The sequence below is a fragment of the Phaseolus vulgaris genome, chromosome 1 (genome assembly GCF_000499845.2).
Source record: "Phaseolus vulgaris cultivar G19833 chromosome 1, P. vulgaris v2.0, whole genome shotgun sequence".
Lineage (NCBI taxonomy): Eukaryota > Viridiplantae > Streptophyta > Magnoliopsida > Fabales > Fabaceae > Phaseolus > Phaseolus vulgaris.
This window is the reverse complement of record NC_023759.2, coordinates 45000609-45018424: the sequence shown is the minus strand read 5'-3', so window position 1 is coordinate 45018424 and position 17816 is coordinate 45000609. Positions and strand designations below refer to the sequence as shown.

Here is a 17816-nt window from a genome sequence, read left to right as displayed (position 1 = left end):
AGGATCAATAGGTAATATCCTAAACCCTAAAATAAAAAACATACTTCACTAAATCACTATTTTATAGGTCAGATTTTTAACATTAAACACATTAATTAGCATAATATAGTTGGGATAGTTGGGGGTGGTTTCAATTCACATTTGTTGGTTGACCATTGGCCAAAGTCTAGACACCAATGAATGGTGCCAACAATTGGTTAATTAGGGCTATAAAATATTTGATATTCATGACATCTAATTAAATATGTGACATTCATAAATTTAAAAAGATGCAAGATTATTACAATATTGTAGGCGTATTAACCAGTTCAGATAGTATAGTTGTTGTTTAAAGTTACAAACGACTTATAAATTATAATGATCTAATTTTTAGATTTTTATGCCTAAATCAATGATCACTTCTCTAATTTGAATTTTATTTATATGTGAATGCTACACCTGGAATTGTTCTCCACGTTTAATTTCAGTTCAAATAAAGACAAGCGACCGTTAAAGAAACATACTAGTTTAATTTGTTATAATCTTCCAATAATGAATCCAACATTCAACTTAAATATTGAACTTCAAAAATTCAACTCCATGTTGGTTAAATAAATAAAAAAATATGAAGCTATTTTCATTACAAAGAAAAACACAAAGGAAAATATAGTGAGAATCATCCATATTATCGCATTTATATTTCTTTTTTGTACCCCTATGTATATTATCGTTAAGGAAAATACCTATTGCGAACTCACCAAACTCTTACATGAAACACAAGACTTTTAAGTAAGTTTGGAAAAAACAATAGTTCATGACAAATCAAAGGGAGAAAAAAATGATAATTGTGAATGTAAAAATGGGTTAATTACGAAAGTGAATGGCTACCTGCTACCTGCTACCTGCTACCTGCTACCTGCTACCTGCTACCTGCTACCTGCTACCTGCTACCTGCTACCTGCTACCTGCTACCTGCTACCTGCTACTGCTACCTGCTACCTGCTACCTGCTACCTGCTACCTGCTACCTGCTACCTGCTACCTGCTACCTGCTACCTGCTACCTGCTACCTGCTACCTGCTACCTGCTACCTGCTACCTGCTACCTGCTACCTGCTACCTGCTACCTGCTACCTGCTACCTGCTACCTGCTACCTGCTACCTGCTACCTGCTACCTGCTACCTGCTACCTGCTACCTGCTACCTGCTACCTGCTACCTGCTACCTGCTACCTGCTACCTGCTACCTGCTACCTGCTACCTGCTACCTGCTACCTGCTACCTGCTACCTGCTACCTGCTACCTGCTACCTGCTACCTGCTACCTGCTACCTGCTACCTGCTACCTGCTACCTGCTACCTGCTACCTGCTACCCTGCTACCTGCTACCTGCTACCTGCTACCTGCTACCTGCTACCTGCTACCTGCTACCTGCTACCTGCTACCTGCTACCTGCTACTGCTACCTGCTACCTGCTACCTGCTACCTGCTACCTGCTACCTGCTACCTGCTACCTGCTACCTGCTACCTGCTACCTGCTACCTGCTACCTGCTACCTGCTACCTGCTACCTGCTACCTGCTACCTGCTACCTGCTACCTGCTACCTGCTACCTGCTACCTGCTACCTGCTACCTGCTACCTGCTACCTGCTACCTGCTACCTGCTACCTGCTACCTGCTACCTGCTACCTGCTACCTGCTACCTGCTACCTGCTACCTGCTACCTGCTACCTGCTACCTGCTACCTCACCTGCTACCTGCTACCTGCTACCTGCTACCTGCTACCTGCTACCCTGCTACCTGCTACCTGCCCCTACCTGCTACCTGCTACCTGCTACCTGCTACCCCTGCTACCTGCTACCTGCTACCTGCTACCTGCTACCTGCTACCTGCTACCTGCTACCTGCTACCTGCTACCTGCTACCTGCTACCTGCTACCTGCTACCTGCTACCTGCTACCTGCTACCTGCTACCTGCTACCTGCTACCTGCTACCTGCTACCTGCTACCTGCTACCTGCTACCTGCTACCTGCTACCTGCTACAAAGACTTGCAAATCACTAATCTTAGTTTGTAACTAATATAAAACTAAACAAAAGGAATATAATAATGACGAAATAAAGAAGAATAGAAGTAAGATGAGAAACTCATGTAACAAACCCTAAGAAAATATATATTTTCTAATCTCTTTCTCTTCTCTACAACGAATCAATCCTCTCATGTCGACGCCCACATCAGCAATAACATCAAGATAGTCTACAAAACTTATGGTGGCGATCTAATCAAAATGTTCCTTGTCACAAGTCCTTCCGTCGTGAACATCCATGTAAGTCCTTCCGTCGTGAACATCCATGTAGCGCGTTTGACAATCGTAGAGTATCAAAACTTTGTACTTGTGCAAAAATATGAATGCTTTGGAGTTTTTTTTTTATTCAAGTAAGAGTTTGAGACACTTTGCTTCTCTATCTTTTTCCTCTTCTTCGGCCTCCCTTGTTGTACGAAAATAATAAAACAAAGTAAAAGAAATAAAAATGAGAGCATTAACAATTAAATAATCATAATTTATGCAACCTGCATCCATTGATTAGAACAAAATAAACAATAATAGTATTGGTTCAATAAGAAATACCTTTAGATTGGCGAAAATAAAAAATCAAACTAAGTTTTTTGTGGTTTACATTCCTTTCTTGATGTTCATTTTCTCTCCATAACTTTTTTTCGTTTCTATCTCACACTTCTCTAAAAGTTTTCTTTTGTAGTGTGTTTTTTTGTCCGTTGCAGAAAGTCAAAGTAACTGCCCGAACAACCACTATTCAATTCAAAAGTTCAACTAAAAACAAAACAAAACAATAAAATATTAATAAAAATAGAATAGAAACAAATTGTGACAACTAAAAATAGTTATAATTGAGAATTTCCTTTAAATATAGGTATAAATGATATTTTTTTTTTGCGTATTATTCAAAAGAAATAAGATTGTTGTTAACAAATTTTTCATTAATTAAATTATAACAATAATCAAATTGTATAAAATATATCATTTGTATTTTTTCATTTTAAAAATTTACAATTTTTTTTAATTTTCTAATATGCGTACTCAAACTACTAAAACATTTCAAAAGGCACAATATAAAAAGAAAACTTTGGGAGAAGTGTGAGAAAAAAAAACAAAAATAAAAAAAAAACATAAAAAAATGAATGTAAACCAAAAAAAAATTAGAAAATAAATATCTGATTGGATTTGTTATTTGTTAGTGAAATTCTCATCTTATTCTTCTTTATTTTTTTATTATTATATTCCTCTTCTTTAATTTTATATTATGTTGTATTTTTTAAAGATTTAAAGTAATTTAGGATGTTAATGAGAAAAAGTGAGGAGGACGGTCATGCAAGTAATGGAGATATCATGTTTCTCCTCCCAATAAATTTTTTAAATATTAATTATTCTAAAATTTAAAGATATGTTTTTAAAAAATATATTTAAATTTTAGAAGAACAAAAATAATATAATTATATATATATATATAATTTTATACAAAAAGAAGTATCCATTATATTGTTAGGTCATTTAATTTTTAATCGGTAGATTTTTATATTTCATGTGATTCACAAATTTTTATATTTTTTCCTCTTGAATAAAAACATCTAAATATAAGGTAATTTTTAATTAAAAGTCACGAGGAAGTTGAATATTAATTGACCATTAACTTTGTCTTTTGAATCAACTTCATTGAAGTGACCATGTGTGTTTGCATTATAGTAAACCTTGTGTTTGGATAGATTTTTTTTAAACTTTCAGGATATTTAAACGCATTAAATTTTAATTAATATAATTTTAAGTTATTTTATTTAAATAAGTCAATTTAAATTTATCATATTGACATTTCTAACCTGAACCTTAAATCATAAACTAAACATTAATAAATGTTGTTATCATTTTAAAAAAAATTATTTTCTCAATTTTTTTTAATGTGAAAGAATATATTTGATGGTGATAATAAGTATTCACAACTACTAGTATTTACTAATTTATTTTGGTTATGTTAATTTATTTCGGTCATGTTGTGTATATTTTTTTTTGTTTCATTACAAATAATATAAACATTTTCCTACGTTAAATTGTTATTATTTTTTTATTTACTCCACTGATGTAATTTACATATCGATTATAAAATATATTATATTATTCAAATATATACTTAATTTGTATTAATTAAACCATCATATAATAAAATTATAAACTAAAATATCATACACAACACGAGTTTATCAACTGATTTAATTAATTACATTTTTGCGTCAAATTTTGAGCTTAGGTATTTATTTAAAGATAATAGTCAAACTCTGTTATTATAAGATTTCCAACAGCTCACACATGCCACTTGTTAATGAAGAATGATGTTATTTGATTTTTTGTGTGTGTATTATGGAAATCAGTATTTGAAAAAAGGGCTTTTAATTATCTTGATAAGTAAATTTGATTAATTTTAAAAGAAAAAATAAAAAAGAACTAAATTAAAATATATTTTAGCAAATGATTGAAAATATTTTATATTTTGCAAAACTCTGAATTAGTTTTACTTAACTTTAAAAATTACTTTTCCCATAAAAAAAGGAAACTTCTTCTTGTAACCCCACAACAATAAAAAAGACTATTTTATTTTTTTTAAAGTGATTTCAAAATTATCTATTTTGAAAATTTGTTGGAACAATTTTTTTTTGAAATTTATGAAATAAATTCAGAAAAAAAAAATCTAAAATGAAATTTTTGAAACTGTGTATAATATATATATTTTGTAATATTTTGGGAAGAGTTATGGCGGTGGGTGCGAAATGGTGGGTGTAATAATAGTGTAGCGGACAGGGTAATTTGGTCATTTCACCCAACTGTGGGAGTGTTGGTTCAAAAATGGGAGGGGATGCAGGAAGTAATTATCTTAAAAAATTGAAACAAACAGGCCTTAAGTATTGAAACGGGCTTCTCTTATTTTGGTTCGTGATTTCTGCCATGAGAGATCCATGGGCCTTGGAGCAATTAAGTGTCATTTTTCGTGCTCGGTTTCAAAAGTACATAGAAGAGGAAACATTGCCTCCGAAGTTAGGTTTTGGTTTTGGCACTTTCGTGGAGTGAACCAAATTTTCTTTGCTACTGTCATCTCTCATCTCATCACCATGAGCAGATCAGGGCAACCACCGGATTTGAAGAAGTAAGTGTTTCTCTCATTCTCTACTTCAATTTTCTTTATCTTCTTTCGTTTTTTTTTTCTCAATTTTCGCTACACTCGCTGCGAATTGATCCATATTGCCTTTTGTTTGGGGACGCGGCAGGTACATGGACAAGAAGCTTCAGAGTAAGTGTGATTCTCTATTTATTGTTTCTCTTACTCTGTATCTTATCGTTTTCGTGTTTTCTTTTTGAATCGTACCATATGAGTTTTTTCGAGCTGGAGTGCGTTGTTGTATTTTAGGGTTCAGGGTTTATTCTCAAACTCCAAATTTCACTATCTTTGTATCTTTTGCGTTGAATTAAGTGGTTTTGTTTTATTTAATGAAATAACTGTGTCGAATGAAATGTGTTCTAGCCTTGTTGTCGTTTCTAGAGTTTACGCTGTCAATATCTCATATTTCAAATTTTGTATTGTTTCTTTGAGAGTGGTTGTCTTTTCATCTTGTATGAGTGCAGCGGACCATTTTAGCTTACTGAGAAAATAATGACAAGTGTTTGTGTTAGTGAGAGTATCATTACACTTTTATTTACTTTTATAACTTTTTTGGTTTGTGGGAACATCCTTATTAGTTACTTAATCTACTTTTTGTCTATGACTTGTATATATGTGCTGAACTTGAAACCTAAACCTATTAATGGAAGAGCCTTATATCTGGAAGTATGTCTTACAATTGGGTGATAAATTATACTGATTCCTCGGTATTTTCTTCCAGTCAAGCTGAATGCTAATCGCATGATTGTTGGTACTCTCCGTGGCTTTGACCAGTTTATGAATTTAGTTGTTGACAACACTGTGGAAGTTAATGGCAATGAGAAAACTGACATAGGGATGGTGGTGAGTTCTTTTGCATTTTATTTTAAACATCATTGGTCATGGTATTGTAGTTAGTAGATTATGATATTGGATTTTAAATTGATAATTTTTCCCCCTTTTTGCAGGTAATCAGAGGAAATAGTGTGGTCACTGTTGAGGCGCTTGAACCCGTGAACAGAACCTGATCTCTGTTTCTTGTAAACACTTATAAGTACATTTTCTGGTTTTAACAGTTGTGTATTTGACCAATGTAGCTGGTGAGAGTAGCTTGTAATTGGGGATCTTAAGAGGGTCATCTTGGCCACTAATTCTGGGTTTGTTTCTGGCTAAATTGTGGGGTGGGATACTTACGATTTTGGCTGTGAGTTGACTCTATTGAATTGTTCGTATTTATCCCTCTTAGTGAATTATCCCTCATCTTTTTATATTGTATTTATAGCACGGAAACCTCTGTATTTCTTTCTGTCCACCCTTAAGTCTAAACATGGGGGTTGTTGATTGAGCTATTAGAAGTTTCACTATAACTCCTTTGTCTAAGGAGTAAGGAATCATATTTGTTGTTACACATAATTTTAGGCTGATTTGTTTGAATGTGAAGCTCTATGTGGTCTTACACATGTTTGAATGCTTCCAGTAACCTTGGCAATTAATTCTTTCTTTATAATTGTTTGTCTTTTCACAGCTTCTTAGTTATTCTCTGTGTGATTTGAGTATCTTCTCAGCCATTGCTTCTTTATCTATTGTTGAATGTTTTATCTGTTCCAACATTTGAATTCAATAAATGGTTGGCTTTTAATTCCTTCAGATAGATAGATGGTACTTATTCAATATTTATGTTATTGGATAGATTGTTGTTGTGGATTTTAAATAATCTTGTTGCTAATTTCGTTTATGTTAGTCTATTTTATATTGTTGCATATTCATGCGTTTGAGGAGAAAATTGGGAACGTTATTGTTTATAAATTTACCTTCGATAATTTCAATATGGATATCATCTCTAGAATTAAGTTCAGTGCAACTTTACCCAATTTATCTTGGGTATATTGTTTTTCTTGTTTGCACAATTTGCAGATTTTAAGATGTGACCAATGTGGTTTGCTTTCTTGTAGAAGTATGTTTCTTTGGTTACTATTGGTGTAGCCTGGTGTCCTGCAATGTTATGCAATGTTGAGGGATGCATTTACTGGTTTTTAAAACAGGTTTTAGGTGAAAATTTGGTTTTTAAAACAAGGTGGAGTCAAAACTTGTTTTGAATACAAAAACATGGCCTCTAGTTGTCTGCGCTTTTCACTCTTTCATCTCCAAGAGAGCATTTTAGAGACGGAACAAGTTTTGGTTTGCTAGAATTATATAATTGTTATGATTGTTTGCTTCAAACGAAGATAACATTGTATTATCCAGGGTGTCTGGTTCTTATTTAATATGTTTTCCAGTACCTGCGCTCTAAATTTATGATAACATGTTTTGTTCTTATCTTTGCATGCTTCTGGTGATATGGTCATTTTCATTCTTTTGTGCTTAATTTTTATGTTTGTTATGTAATTGGTTTTCGAACTTGATTGTAATACTGGTGGCCAAACTTGAGTCTTTGGTAAGTTTTTTATTTCTGAAATGTAAACGTATGAAGCGGTTTATATTTCAGTTTCGATGTGGGCGACTTAGTGGCATTGCTCACTGCCAGAGTTTTGCTAAAATGGTCTCAATCTTATCTTTAGATCTTTAATAAAAGCCGATGAATGGCCATTTCTGAAGTCAATGCAGATCCAAAAGATCTCAATGAGACAACTAAAAGTTGATGGCAGCGACTTTGGAAATGTGAGGTCATTGCTTATTTTGCATATCTTACTCTTCTAGTACTTTGGTTTGACTATAATTGCTGAGTATTTTGGTGCAATGGTGCTTAATCAAATCCAAAACACTTGGTATGCTTTATCTTAAAACTAGTATTTAAACGGGATTCTATAAGAAGTTAACACATGGGGGATTTTCCTCCTTTTTCTTTTAAATCTAAATTATAAAAAAATTTAAAACAATTTTTAAATTTGGTTATAGATTTGAAATCATAACCTGGTTTGGTATCTAAACCGGTTAAAAGAAATCAATATTTATCTTTTAAAGTATGATATTATTTTGATTTTGATTTCTGAATCTTTTTTAAAATCTTCTTGCCCAATATTTATTATTGTTTTTCTTTTTAAAGGTGTAATTAGCGGTATTCGGAAAGGTCTTTTTTTAATTAGAAAACATTGTTCCTACTATTATTGCATTTGGAATGGTACATACCTTGTTGTCTGCACATGTCCCCTGAGCTGTCACACAAACGAAAACTTTTCTTTGACACTAGAAATAGAAATAGTAACACACACACACACTTCACAACTCTTTATAATAATATAATAATATAATAATATAATAATATAATAATATTTTTAATTAAAAACTAAAAACTAAAATAAAAATAATAAAAATATTAATATATTAAGATGTATGGTATGGTATCAATATATCACCTTCCATCACTAAATTATCCCGTATGGTTTTGCTTATCTAGTCTGTTTGGAAGCGCGTTTAGGATCCACTTTTTTTATTTATTTAACCAAACTATACAGAAGCAAATATACATTGCTTGAAGTTGGATTTAAATCCTGCACACAAAAGGCTCATCCAAACATGGTATTAAAAGCATAGCTTTAAAAATAAAGGGCAGAGCAATACGAAACCAATATTCTTTAATTGAAGTGCAAGCTCTTTGCTTGGTTTGCTGAAGGGGTGTTAGTGTAGGACCCCAAGGAGCCTTATGAGAGTATTCAAAACATCAATAATAGAACCATAAAGCTGTATAAATGTCACTTAAAAAGGAGCTAAGCCCTTTTCGTGGAATCTGCATTCGGAGAGCCATTTGAATTTTTAGTAGAAGCTTTTGTGTATGCAGTTACCACATTTTTAAATATCAAGATTATTGTAAATTATGAGTTTATTTTAGTAAAATAAAGAGAGAATATTGTAAGTACTCGCAACGGTTTTCTTCCTTAAAGTGGGTTTATGGAGGTAGTACATAAAGCTTGTGCAAGCAAGTCCCTTTTTTCACTTTATACCTTAACTTTTTGCAACGGAAGAGAGATATACGTTGTTGTTACTAAATGCAGAGCCTTGTCTCGGCATTATATCCGTTGCTAAAGAAGTAGCTCATTGCAATTCTTTATTTATTTCTTATTGCTTTTAATTAGCACCCTAACATTTGTTCATTAGGTTTTAATATACTATTATTATATTAGCAAGAAATAATATTTTTATTAATTTATTCCCCCTCAATCCTCTCTGCTTTCTTGAAATGATGTGTTTGGTTAGAATTATAACTTCAAATTTAAGGATTCTTTTGAAGAAATAAAAGAATGTAATGAGTTTTATTAAACTTTAACAGGATTTTTTGAGGTTTTTTTTTTCATTATAATAAATGTGTGTGTGTGGGTATCTATGCAAATTAATTAAATATTAAGTGAATGATAAAAATATAATAAAAAGTGTAATTAGTGTTTTCTTAAATATTGAAAATAAAAATGAAATAAAAACAAAAATATTTCAAAACCATGATAGTAAAAAAGAATTGAAGGAAGTAATAAAAGGTGTTTTTCAATTAAATTTAGAATTTCATTTTGATAATATTCTACGCATTTAATAAAATATAACTTTCAAAGTAAAACTTCAAATTTAATTGGTTAGCAACACCAGATGGATCCATATTATAATATACATAAGCTTTGTAAAAAAAAAACTCCATGGTTGCATGCTTCTTTAATTCCCAAGCAAATTCATTGGGCACATTGCTTCTTGTTCTATCCTTTGCCAAAGTAATGCAAACCTTATTTTTTATTCTATTATGATACTTTGACAATGAAATGTTTATTGAATATTAAAAAACACCATAAAATGTTACTATCTCCTTTTATTTTTGGGGTGAGCTTTTGAGATGCTGTATACCAAAACAAACAAAAAGAATGCAATTAACACATGAAATAATTATTTACAATAACGATTTCTTTAGTATTTAACATAATGAAACAACACATCAAATATATTGCATTCATAAATAGTTTAATTGTAAAGGGTAAAACAATTGGACAAGAGGCATTATTTAGATATCCTTAGAAAAATCAGTCATGGAAAAAGAGGTTAGCAGAAGTAAAAAAATTATTTTGATGATGTAGATTAAAAGAATTCTGTATATATATTTTTTTAAACGAAAACAATTTTACATATTTTGTGTGCATTTAAGAGAATTTATTAAAAGTTTAAAGGATAATATAAGAATCTTATGATTTATTTCAGTTTTAAAAAATTTAATAATCAAGACTATGATACATATTGAAAAAAGTGTAGTAAAATATGACCACAGACAAATTGATTAAGTTTAAAAAAGACTCAATTCCATTGCTTAACTTTGTAGACACGAATCCTAAAACTTTTATTATTCATTTTAAAAATATAAGAAACATGTTAATATATAAACTCTTGATATGTGAATGGAAGGAGGGCTTTTACCTTTTCAAATACAACATATAAAATAAAATAAAAAATTAAAGAAAAATTAAACAATTACAATTCCAATTTTCAACCTCCAAATTCTCCTTTCAATGAAAGAAACATAGAATAACACATCTAAAAAAACATTTTTTTATATGATCTCATCTAAAGAAACATAATAATATACCACAATACTACTACTTTATCATCGATAACAAAAATTGAGTCTCCAATACTACTATTGTATCATCGATAACAAAAATTGAGTCTCCTACACTAATGTGACTACAACTGTATCATCGATAACAATAATTGAGTGTCATACACAACACTAATGTGACTAAATATTTTCTCAGTTATAAAATTGAATATCCTACAAATAATATGATTGAGTCTAATTTTTAGGAACAAAGGATTAACTATGTACAACGTGATTAATTTCATTAAAGGTACACAATCTTACTTTAACATCGAGATGATCCTAATGGAGACCCATAACCGATAATCCTATAAATATACACTACACTCAAGACAAAAGATATGTATCATTAAACAATATTTATTATTTTCAACTATCTTATACGGAATCCTGACTTAGACATCAAAGTACTTTTTGCATGCACTCTAAGATCGAATGTTATACTGTAGAGGACACTAGGTGCTCTCAGTAGGACAAAAATGATCCTTTTCCACCCATAAAAATAACTACTATTTACAATTTTACTGTTAAGAATGTGATAGTATTATTTTTCATATAATGATTATAATCTTTAGTGTTAAGAATGTGATAGTATTATTTCTCATAAGATGATTATAATCTTGACTCTTAAGAATGTGATAGTATTATTCCTCATAAAATAGTTATAATCTAGAGCTACACTAATTCACCTTTCCGGAGTTTGAAAGGTCCTTATTAGAAGATGTGGCTAAATTTTATCTTCATTAAATTTTCCGAGACAAAGACAACGAAGTTAAGGACATGTGGAGACAATATTAGAGTTTGTGAGTTGATTTAACCTATAATGTTATATGGTGGAGTTGCATGTGGACCAGGGAGGATGTTGAACACCACCATTTCATAATCTGTTTTAGGTAGATTTTAGTAAGACTAACCCTACAGAGCTTCATAAACATGCACAGTAAAATATGGCCCCAACCAAAAAGCATGCACAATAATAAAAATGGTAGGTTCCAAGATGAGAAAACAGTGACAATTCAGTGAAAAAGTTAGAAATGGATAGGGCAGTGAAGAGTCTAGCGAATGGTTAGTGTACACCTCTGATGTCTTGTTCTCACACGTCGTGATCATGGATTCATTCATGATCTTGGATTTTGGACTTTAGATTGGTTTGGTGTGTGTGAGTAATGCTTGTTCTTCCCTATGAAATGGACACACAAATTAAGAGACTAATAGTACATTGCATACTTACACGCCACCCTACATGCCCTGTGTCAAAACATAACATTCATTTTTGCTGCTGTAAGAAGTTGGCATTAATCTTGCAATAAGTTCACCCAACTAAAATGCTGCACATAGAATTGGCCTAAACCTGACATGCTAAGAAATGTAATTAAGTATCTTCAATACGTTAGGACACAACTTTATTCAATGCCACTTTTGTTTTCCAATAAAAATTTAAAGTTTTTTTGTCTTAACAGTATAGGCATTGAAACATTAGATTAAATATAGACTTTATTTGAGGTGAAACTTTAAACTGAGAGAAACTTATCATCCAACATTTAAATAAATGAACTGTTATATCAGTTCTAGTAGTTTGGTAACCTTTACTCTGGAAATAATTTGTGTAACAGATAACTTGTGTTTGATCTTATCCAAAAACTATATCAGGTTAGATCATAGCAATTATAATCCTGAAAAAAAAGTCTATAATTTTGTTAACTGAAAGAAATATTTAATAATACTGATATGAGTGGTTACTCTCAATCAATACAAAATGTAAATAATTATTATAAAATTTAGCAATGTTATCTATAGAAAATCACAGTAACAGGTCCAGTTAATGCAGAAACTAGTTATTATTTGTAGGCATAGGAATTTATGGTTAATGTAAAAAGTGTATTACTGTATATACATAAACTGTTTGCTAAAAATGGTATCTAAGATATGTGAATGTAATTAAGATGTTATTAAGAATGGTATATAAAGTGAGACCCAGAGGGTGTTGAGGAAAAGTGGGGTCAAAGGTGTGATCTTTGGAAGTGAATCTGGGAAGAAAGAAAATTAGATAGGACTCAAAGAGTGGAATTATATGAGTACCAGATTGGGAAGGTGTGAGGTGGAAAGCATTCCCAGTGCCACCACCAAAAAGATGAACAAACATTAATAAATAATAATTACAACAACAATTCTTACATTATGTTATGCACATTTCTTTCTCTCTCTTCTCATCATCATCATCATCTGCAGTTCACCCTAACCATTTCCAACAACCGCATCTTCCTCCTTTTTCTTTCTTATATGACATGATTCGTCTCCGAAGGCACAGTAATGATGGTAACGTTTCACCTTCCGAGACCCTTTTCTTGAAGGAAACTCTACTCCACCAAAATCTTGGCTTTTTTCGGTGAGGAATTTGGAATTAGAAGGAGAGGAATAATACTAATAATAACAAAATAATAATTTAATATATTATTATTGTTATTGTTATTAAAATTGGTGGGAAGGGAAAGAATCAAATATGACGGAAGTGCTTCAGTTGCCTTCATCGTCAAGCTGTGGTGGTCTCACACCCAATGATGGGTCGCACCCAAGTTCGCTTATTAACGCTCCCACTGTGGAAGAAGTGGTGCTGCCAGAGTCCCCTTTGGATTTGGAAGCTGAAGAAGAGGAAGAAGAAGAAGAAGAGAGAAAAAGGGAAAGAGAAAGGGATCAGCTTTCCATTTTGACCCTTTTGATAGCTACGTTTCGGAAGTCTCTGATTGGGTGCAGCACTACAGCTTCCTCATCGTCATCTTCTTCTTCTTCTTCTTCCATGGAGATTGGGTGGCCTTCCAATGTGAGACACGTGGCTCATGTCACCTTCGATCGCTTCCATGGTTTTCTTGGTTTGCCTGTTGAGTTTGAACCCGAAGTTCCCAGGAGGTCCCCCAGTGCTAGGTATGTTCTCAAGGAAACTTGGGGTTTCTTCAAAATTTAATCTTTCTTAGAATTTTTTTGTCATTGGATTGGTGCATTTTCTGAGAGGCTGGGTTCTGAAAAGGGTGTTTTGTTAGAAATCTTTGTTAATGGTCTCACTTTTTTGTTTCATGGCTAGAGTCTTATTAATTGAACTTGTGTGGTATAGAAGTTTAAAATTGGTATCAGGTTCCTAACTGATGTAATGGAGTTTACAGGTTTATGTTTCCATATTGAGTTTTTTAAAGTTATAATGTGATGATTGTGGTTGTATCATTGCTTAGACATGGATAGGCATTCCTTTGACCTTTTTCTATTTTCCAATATCTAGTCTCTGCCCACATGATTTAGTTTTCCTCTGCTCTTACTCTTCAAAAGATTTGAATGTTAGATACAATCGAAGGCTCTCTATGACATATAATTGTAATTTTATTTTTCAGTCAGTGGTTTCCTGTCATGTTATCCATATATAATTTGTAGTTAATGTCATACTGGTAAAGTGCAACTTGTATGTCTTGCAAATTAGTTTTCTGAAGTGGATTTGGTTCATTCTTGCATCTTATCTTTGCTGATTATGTCATACATGCATTCTATTTCCTTGTTTGTTCATAGACAAATGATTATTTCTTGCTACTGACACGGCAAGTAATGATAAACCCTGGCGATGTTATTTTCACATTTCAGTCAAGGGGTTGCCATTGTTGAGACACAAGTACGCAATGCCCAATTTGTGCTTAGTGTATGCAACCTAGTTATTTGGTTAACTACTTTTTAGCGATCTTGTCCTATACCTGACTCATTATGTGTCCAGTCCAGTGAAGGTCCCCTTAATTCTATTATTCCCTGAACGTTGATATATTTTTATTTACTATCCGCAGCGCAAATGTTTTTGGAGTTTCAACAGAATCTATGCAGCTTTCTTTTGACGCCAGAGGAAATAGTGTACCTACAATACTGCTGTTAATGCAAAGACATTTGTATGCACAAGGAGGCCTGCAGGTATTTATCCTAGCTCCTAGTCCTTCCTTACCTTGTTGAGAATGTAAAGGTGTTTTGAAGAAATATTCTTCTTTAACTGTAATATGAGTAATTGGATGACCAATTTCCACATTATTTTTACCATGTTTTGCTTGTAATTTTACCAGAAACCATTTTGTATATTTTGTTGTTTAATTTTAATTAGACTTGAATCTTGAAATTAAATTTATACATCCAGGCTGAAGGAATCTTCAGAATCAATGCTGAAAATGGTCAAGAGGAGTTTGTGAGGGAACAATTAAACAGAGGAGTTGTACCTGATGGCATTGATGTGCATTGCTTGGCAGGTCTCATAAAGGTATTACTATTTTCCCTAATTATTTTTTAGATTTATTTGGAATTGGGGTCTAGATTTGTTGGATTTTGGTCTGGACTTCTATTTGAAAGTTGTCTAGGTGAATTTAATAATATGCTAATGTTAATTGTTTTCCTTTTTTTAACGACCGGGTAGAGTGGTGAATGCATTCAAGAGAAAACCAAGTAATCAAGGAAACGTATTAAGGACATTATTTCATTAATTTTGATGAGCTTGTGTTCCTTTACAGGCTTGGTTCAGAGAACTACCTACTGGGGTATTGGACCCTCTCTCACCTGAGCAGGTGATGCAATCCCAGTCAGAAGAAGAATGTGCTCAGCTTGTGAGGCTTCTTCCTCCAACAGAAGCTGCTTTGCTAGATTGGGCAATAAACTTAATGGCAGATGTTGCTCAAATGGAAAACTTGAACAAGATGAATGCACGTAATGTTGCAATGGTTTTTGCACCAAACATGACCCAAGTAAGACCAGATCATTTTCTACTATAAATGTAGTTTACAGTTCTGTTCTTAGCCCCGTTATTTGTTATTGAATTTTTACAATACAAGTCAACCCCATCTTATTGGATATAACTTGATGAGTGGAGCAAACGTTTTGACATATTATGATGATATCTTTTTGTATGTGTAGTAAAGTTAGCTCAATTGTCTTCAAACTGGTGAAAAAAGATTTACACTATTGCCTTTTGGTTTTCTCACCCTTAACTGGTGTTCTGGCGATTTTTGAAGATCTGGGAAAACATGTCGATGTAAAATGGCCAGTAGTTTTAGGATTTTAATTTTGAAATTGAGGCTTTGGGTTTGATTCTATTAGTTATTACGGGAATTTATGGTATGTTGGATTATCTTATTCCAATCTAGAATAAGGTTAGCCTATTATGTTGAGTCTGTAGATTGATCACCACTGTAATCATTTTCCTTTTCTTCATAATTATAGTTTTGAGATTTTATTTTCTTCAGAGACTATCTGATAGGGTCAGAGTGAGTACTCTTCACTAGAGGGCCAGAGAAGTGCGTGTAAAACTGGAAAACTATCCTTTTAATTCTTGTGAATATCCAGAAAAAAATTCACTTTAGTACCACATAAATTTGGCAGTGTTTCTTGCACTCCTAAAATCTTTCGGTTTGCCATGTAAAATCATTGTCTTGGATAAAGGTTATGGTTGATTTATGTTGCATCAGTTGCATTTCTTCTTGACTCTGGTTTGTGTGTTTTTGCTCCTTTAGTCTTGTTTCTAGTATGCTGTACAAAATTGTAATATTTACGATTAGTCTACATTGCAATAACAGTATATCTGTCTTGCATGTCTACTACAGATGGCGGATCCTTTGACTGCTTTGATGTATGCCGTACAAGTCATGAATTTTCTGAAGACACTGGTCGTAAAGACACTTAAGGAAAGGGAGGAGTCTATTGTAAAATCAAATCCTGGTCGAAACCTTAATTCTTTTGACGATGATGGACACCATAGCAATTCAGAAATGCTACACAAGGATGGCAGTGAAAGTGGAAATGATTGTAGTGACGAAGATGAAGATGCATTATTTGTCGCTGCAGAGCCGTTTCAACAAAGCCCTAGTCATCTTATAGAAGATGGCTGTGAAACTGAATCCAAAAGGTTGCCAACATCTACTGAAAATCTTATTTCTAGTGGAAATAGGTTGTTGGTTGGCAGTTGTCCTTGCAATCTTGTGTCTCAAATTTGCTCTTTGGCAATTGGGCTTCAAGACTATGGCCTCACTACTGGGCAGACAAAGGGGGATCAAGCAAAATTTTGCAGGAGCAAAAGCCTTCAGTTGAGTACTTATGATATAGACAAATGTTCCAATAAGGTGATTGAGCTTCCGGTAGCAGGAGCTGCAGAGAAGAACCGCGGAACCGCCATTATTGGGCGTATAAATTCAAGAACGGAGTTGGCTGAAGCTTGGCGTTGAAAGGTTCTCATCCTTTTATCTTGCTGCCTGAGGGACAGGATGACAGAAGAAAAGTGATACTCCCATAATGTTCTGCAATTGTTAGTTCAGTAAATATGGACTACTTGTGAGTTGCATAATAGCTGATGTCACAATGCAGTGCATCCATGTTGTGAAGGCCCCAACATGGAGAAGGAAAAGCAAGGGAAAGGACAAGGTGTGAAGGGGAGATCTCTATTTGTGTTTCCACGTTTGGAAATGCTCACTACTACTACTACTAGTTTGCTGATGTGTTTTTCTGTTATTGTTTCTTCCGTGAGCTTTTTAACCATGTTTTTTTATTCTGTCATTAACCATGCACACTTCCCTAACGTTTTTCTTTCCGTTGCTCAAGTATAGAATTTAACGAATTCAAAGTTTTCTGTATGCTGTGTTCAACACATTTTTTTGTATGAATAAGCCTATGTATTTCTGTTTGGATATTTAAGGAAGAGAGAAATGGTTTGAACATATGAAACATGATGAACTGATACAGAAATAGACTGCTATTTCAATCTATGGTGAATATTCTTCCAAGCGCAGCAGTGAAAAGAAAAGAAAAGAAGTAGAAGAAAATGATGGAATTGTATCAGACAAAACTAACCTTTTGTTGGTTCTGCGTTAAAAATCCAGAACGTGTAAAAAAATGGAATGTTGCAATTTGATGTGTTATTATTCTGTAGCTAAAAAAAAACACTTCAACGATTTACTAAAAGAAGCAGATGTGAAAAATGTACTTGTAATCGCATAAGCTACATCTTGAATAACAGTGGTCAGCAGCTAAGAAAGGTTTTTTTATTAGTAAATCGTAATTATGTTCGGAATCCATAAGAAATCAT

General features: G+C 32.9%; 2 protein-coding genes across 2 annotated transcripts; both read left to right on the top strand.

Annotated features, from left to right (window-relative positions):
- The first annotated feature begins 5014 nt into the window (after window positions 1–5014).
- On the top strand, window positions 5015–6447 carry LOC137814583 (probable small nuclear ribonucleoprotein G). Its single transcript, XM_068617397.1, has 4 exons — window positions 5015–5181; window positions 5303–5325; window positions 5915–6036; window positions 6141–6447. Exons 1-4 carry the CDS (start codon window positions 5147–5149, stop codon window positions 6198–6200), a joined length of 240 nt encoding a protein of 79 aa, XP_068473498.1. The 5' UTR covers window positions 5015–5146; the 3' UTR covers window positions 6201–6447.
- Window positions 6448–12718: 6271 nt separating this feature from the next.
- On the top strand, window positions 12719–17455 carry LOC137814582 (rho GTPase-activating protein 5). Its single transcript, XM_068617396.1, has 5 exons — window positions 12719–13654; window positions 14551–14671; window positions 14889–15008; window positions 15256–15486; window positions 16342–17455. Exons 1-5 carry the CDS (start codon window positions 13236–13238, stop codon window positions 16957–16959), a joined length of 1509 nt encoding a protein of 502 aa, XP_068473497.1. The 5' UTR covers window positions 12719–13235; the 3' UTR covers window positions 16960–17455.
- The last annotated feature ends 361 nt before the right edge of the window (window positions 17456–17816 follow it).

Bases quoted from the DNA above. Each gene is read 5' to 3' on its own strand.
- LOC137814583 (XM_068617397.1), top strand. From the start codon at position 5,147: ATGAGCAGATCAGGGCAACCACCGGATTTGAAGAA. The intron at 5,182-5,302 runs GTAAGTGTTTCT...GGGACGCGGCAG, and splicing joins CAACCACCGGATTTGAAGAA to GTACATGGACAAGAAGCTTC. The intron at 5,326-5,914 runs GTAAGTGTGATT...ATTTTCTTCCAG, and splicing joins CATGGACAAGAAGCTTCAGA to TCAAGCTGAATGCTAATCGC.
- LOC137814582 (XM_068617396.1), top strand. From the start codon at position 13,236: ATGACGGAAGTGCTTCAGTTGCCTTCATCGTCAAGCTGTGGTGGTCTC. The intron at 13,655-14,550 runs GTATGTTCTCAA...TACTATCCGCAG, and splicing joins AGGAGGTCCCCCAGTGCTAG to CGCAAATGTTTTTGGAGTTT. The intron at 15,487-16,341 runs GTAAGACCAGAT...TGTCTACTACAG, and splicing joins TTGCACCAAACATGACCCAA to ATGGCGGATCCTTTGACTGC.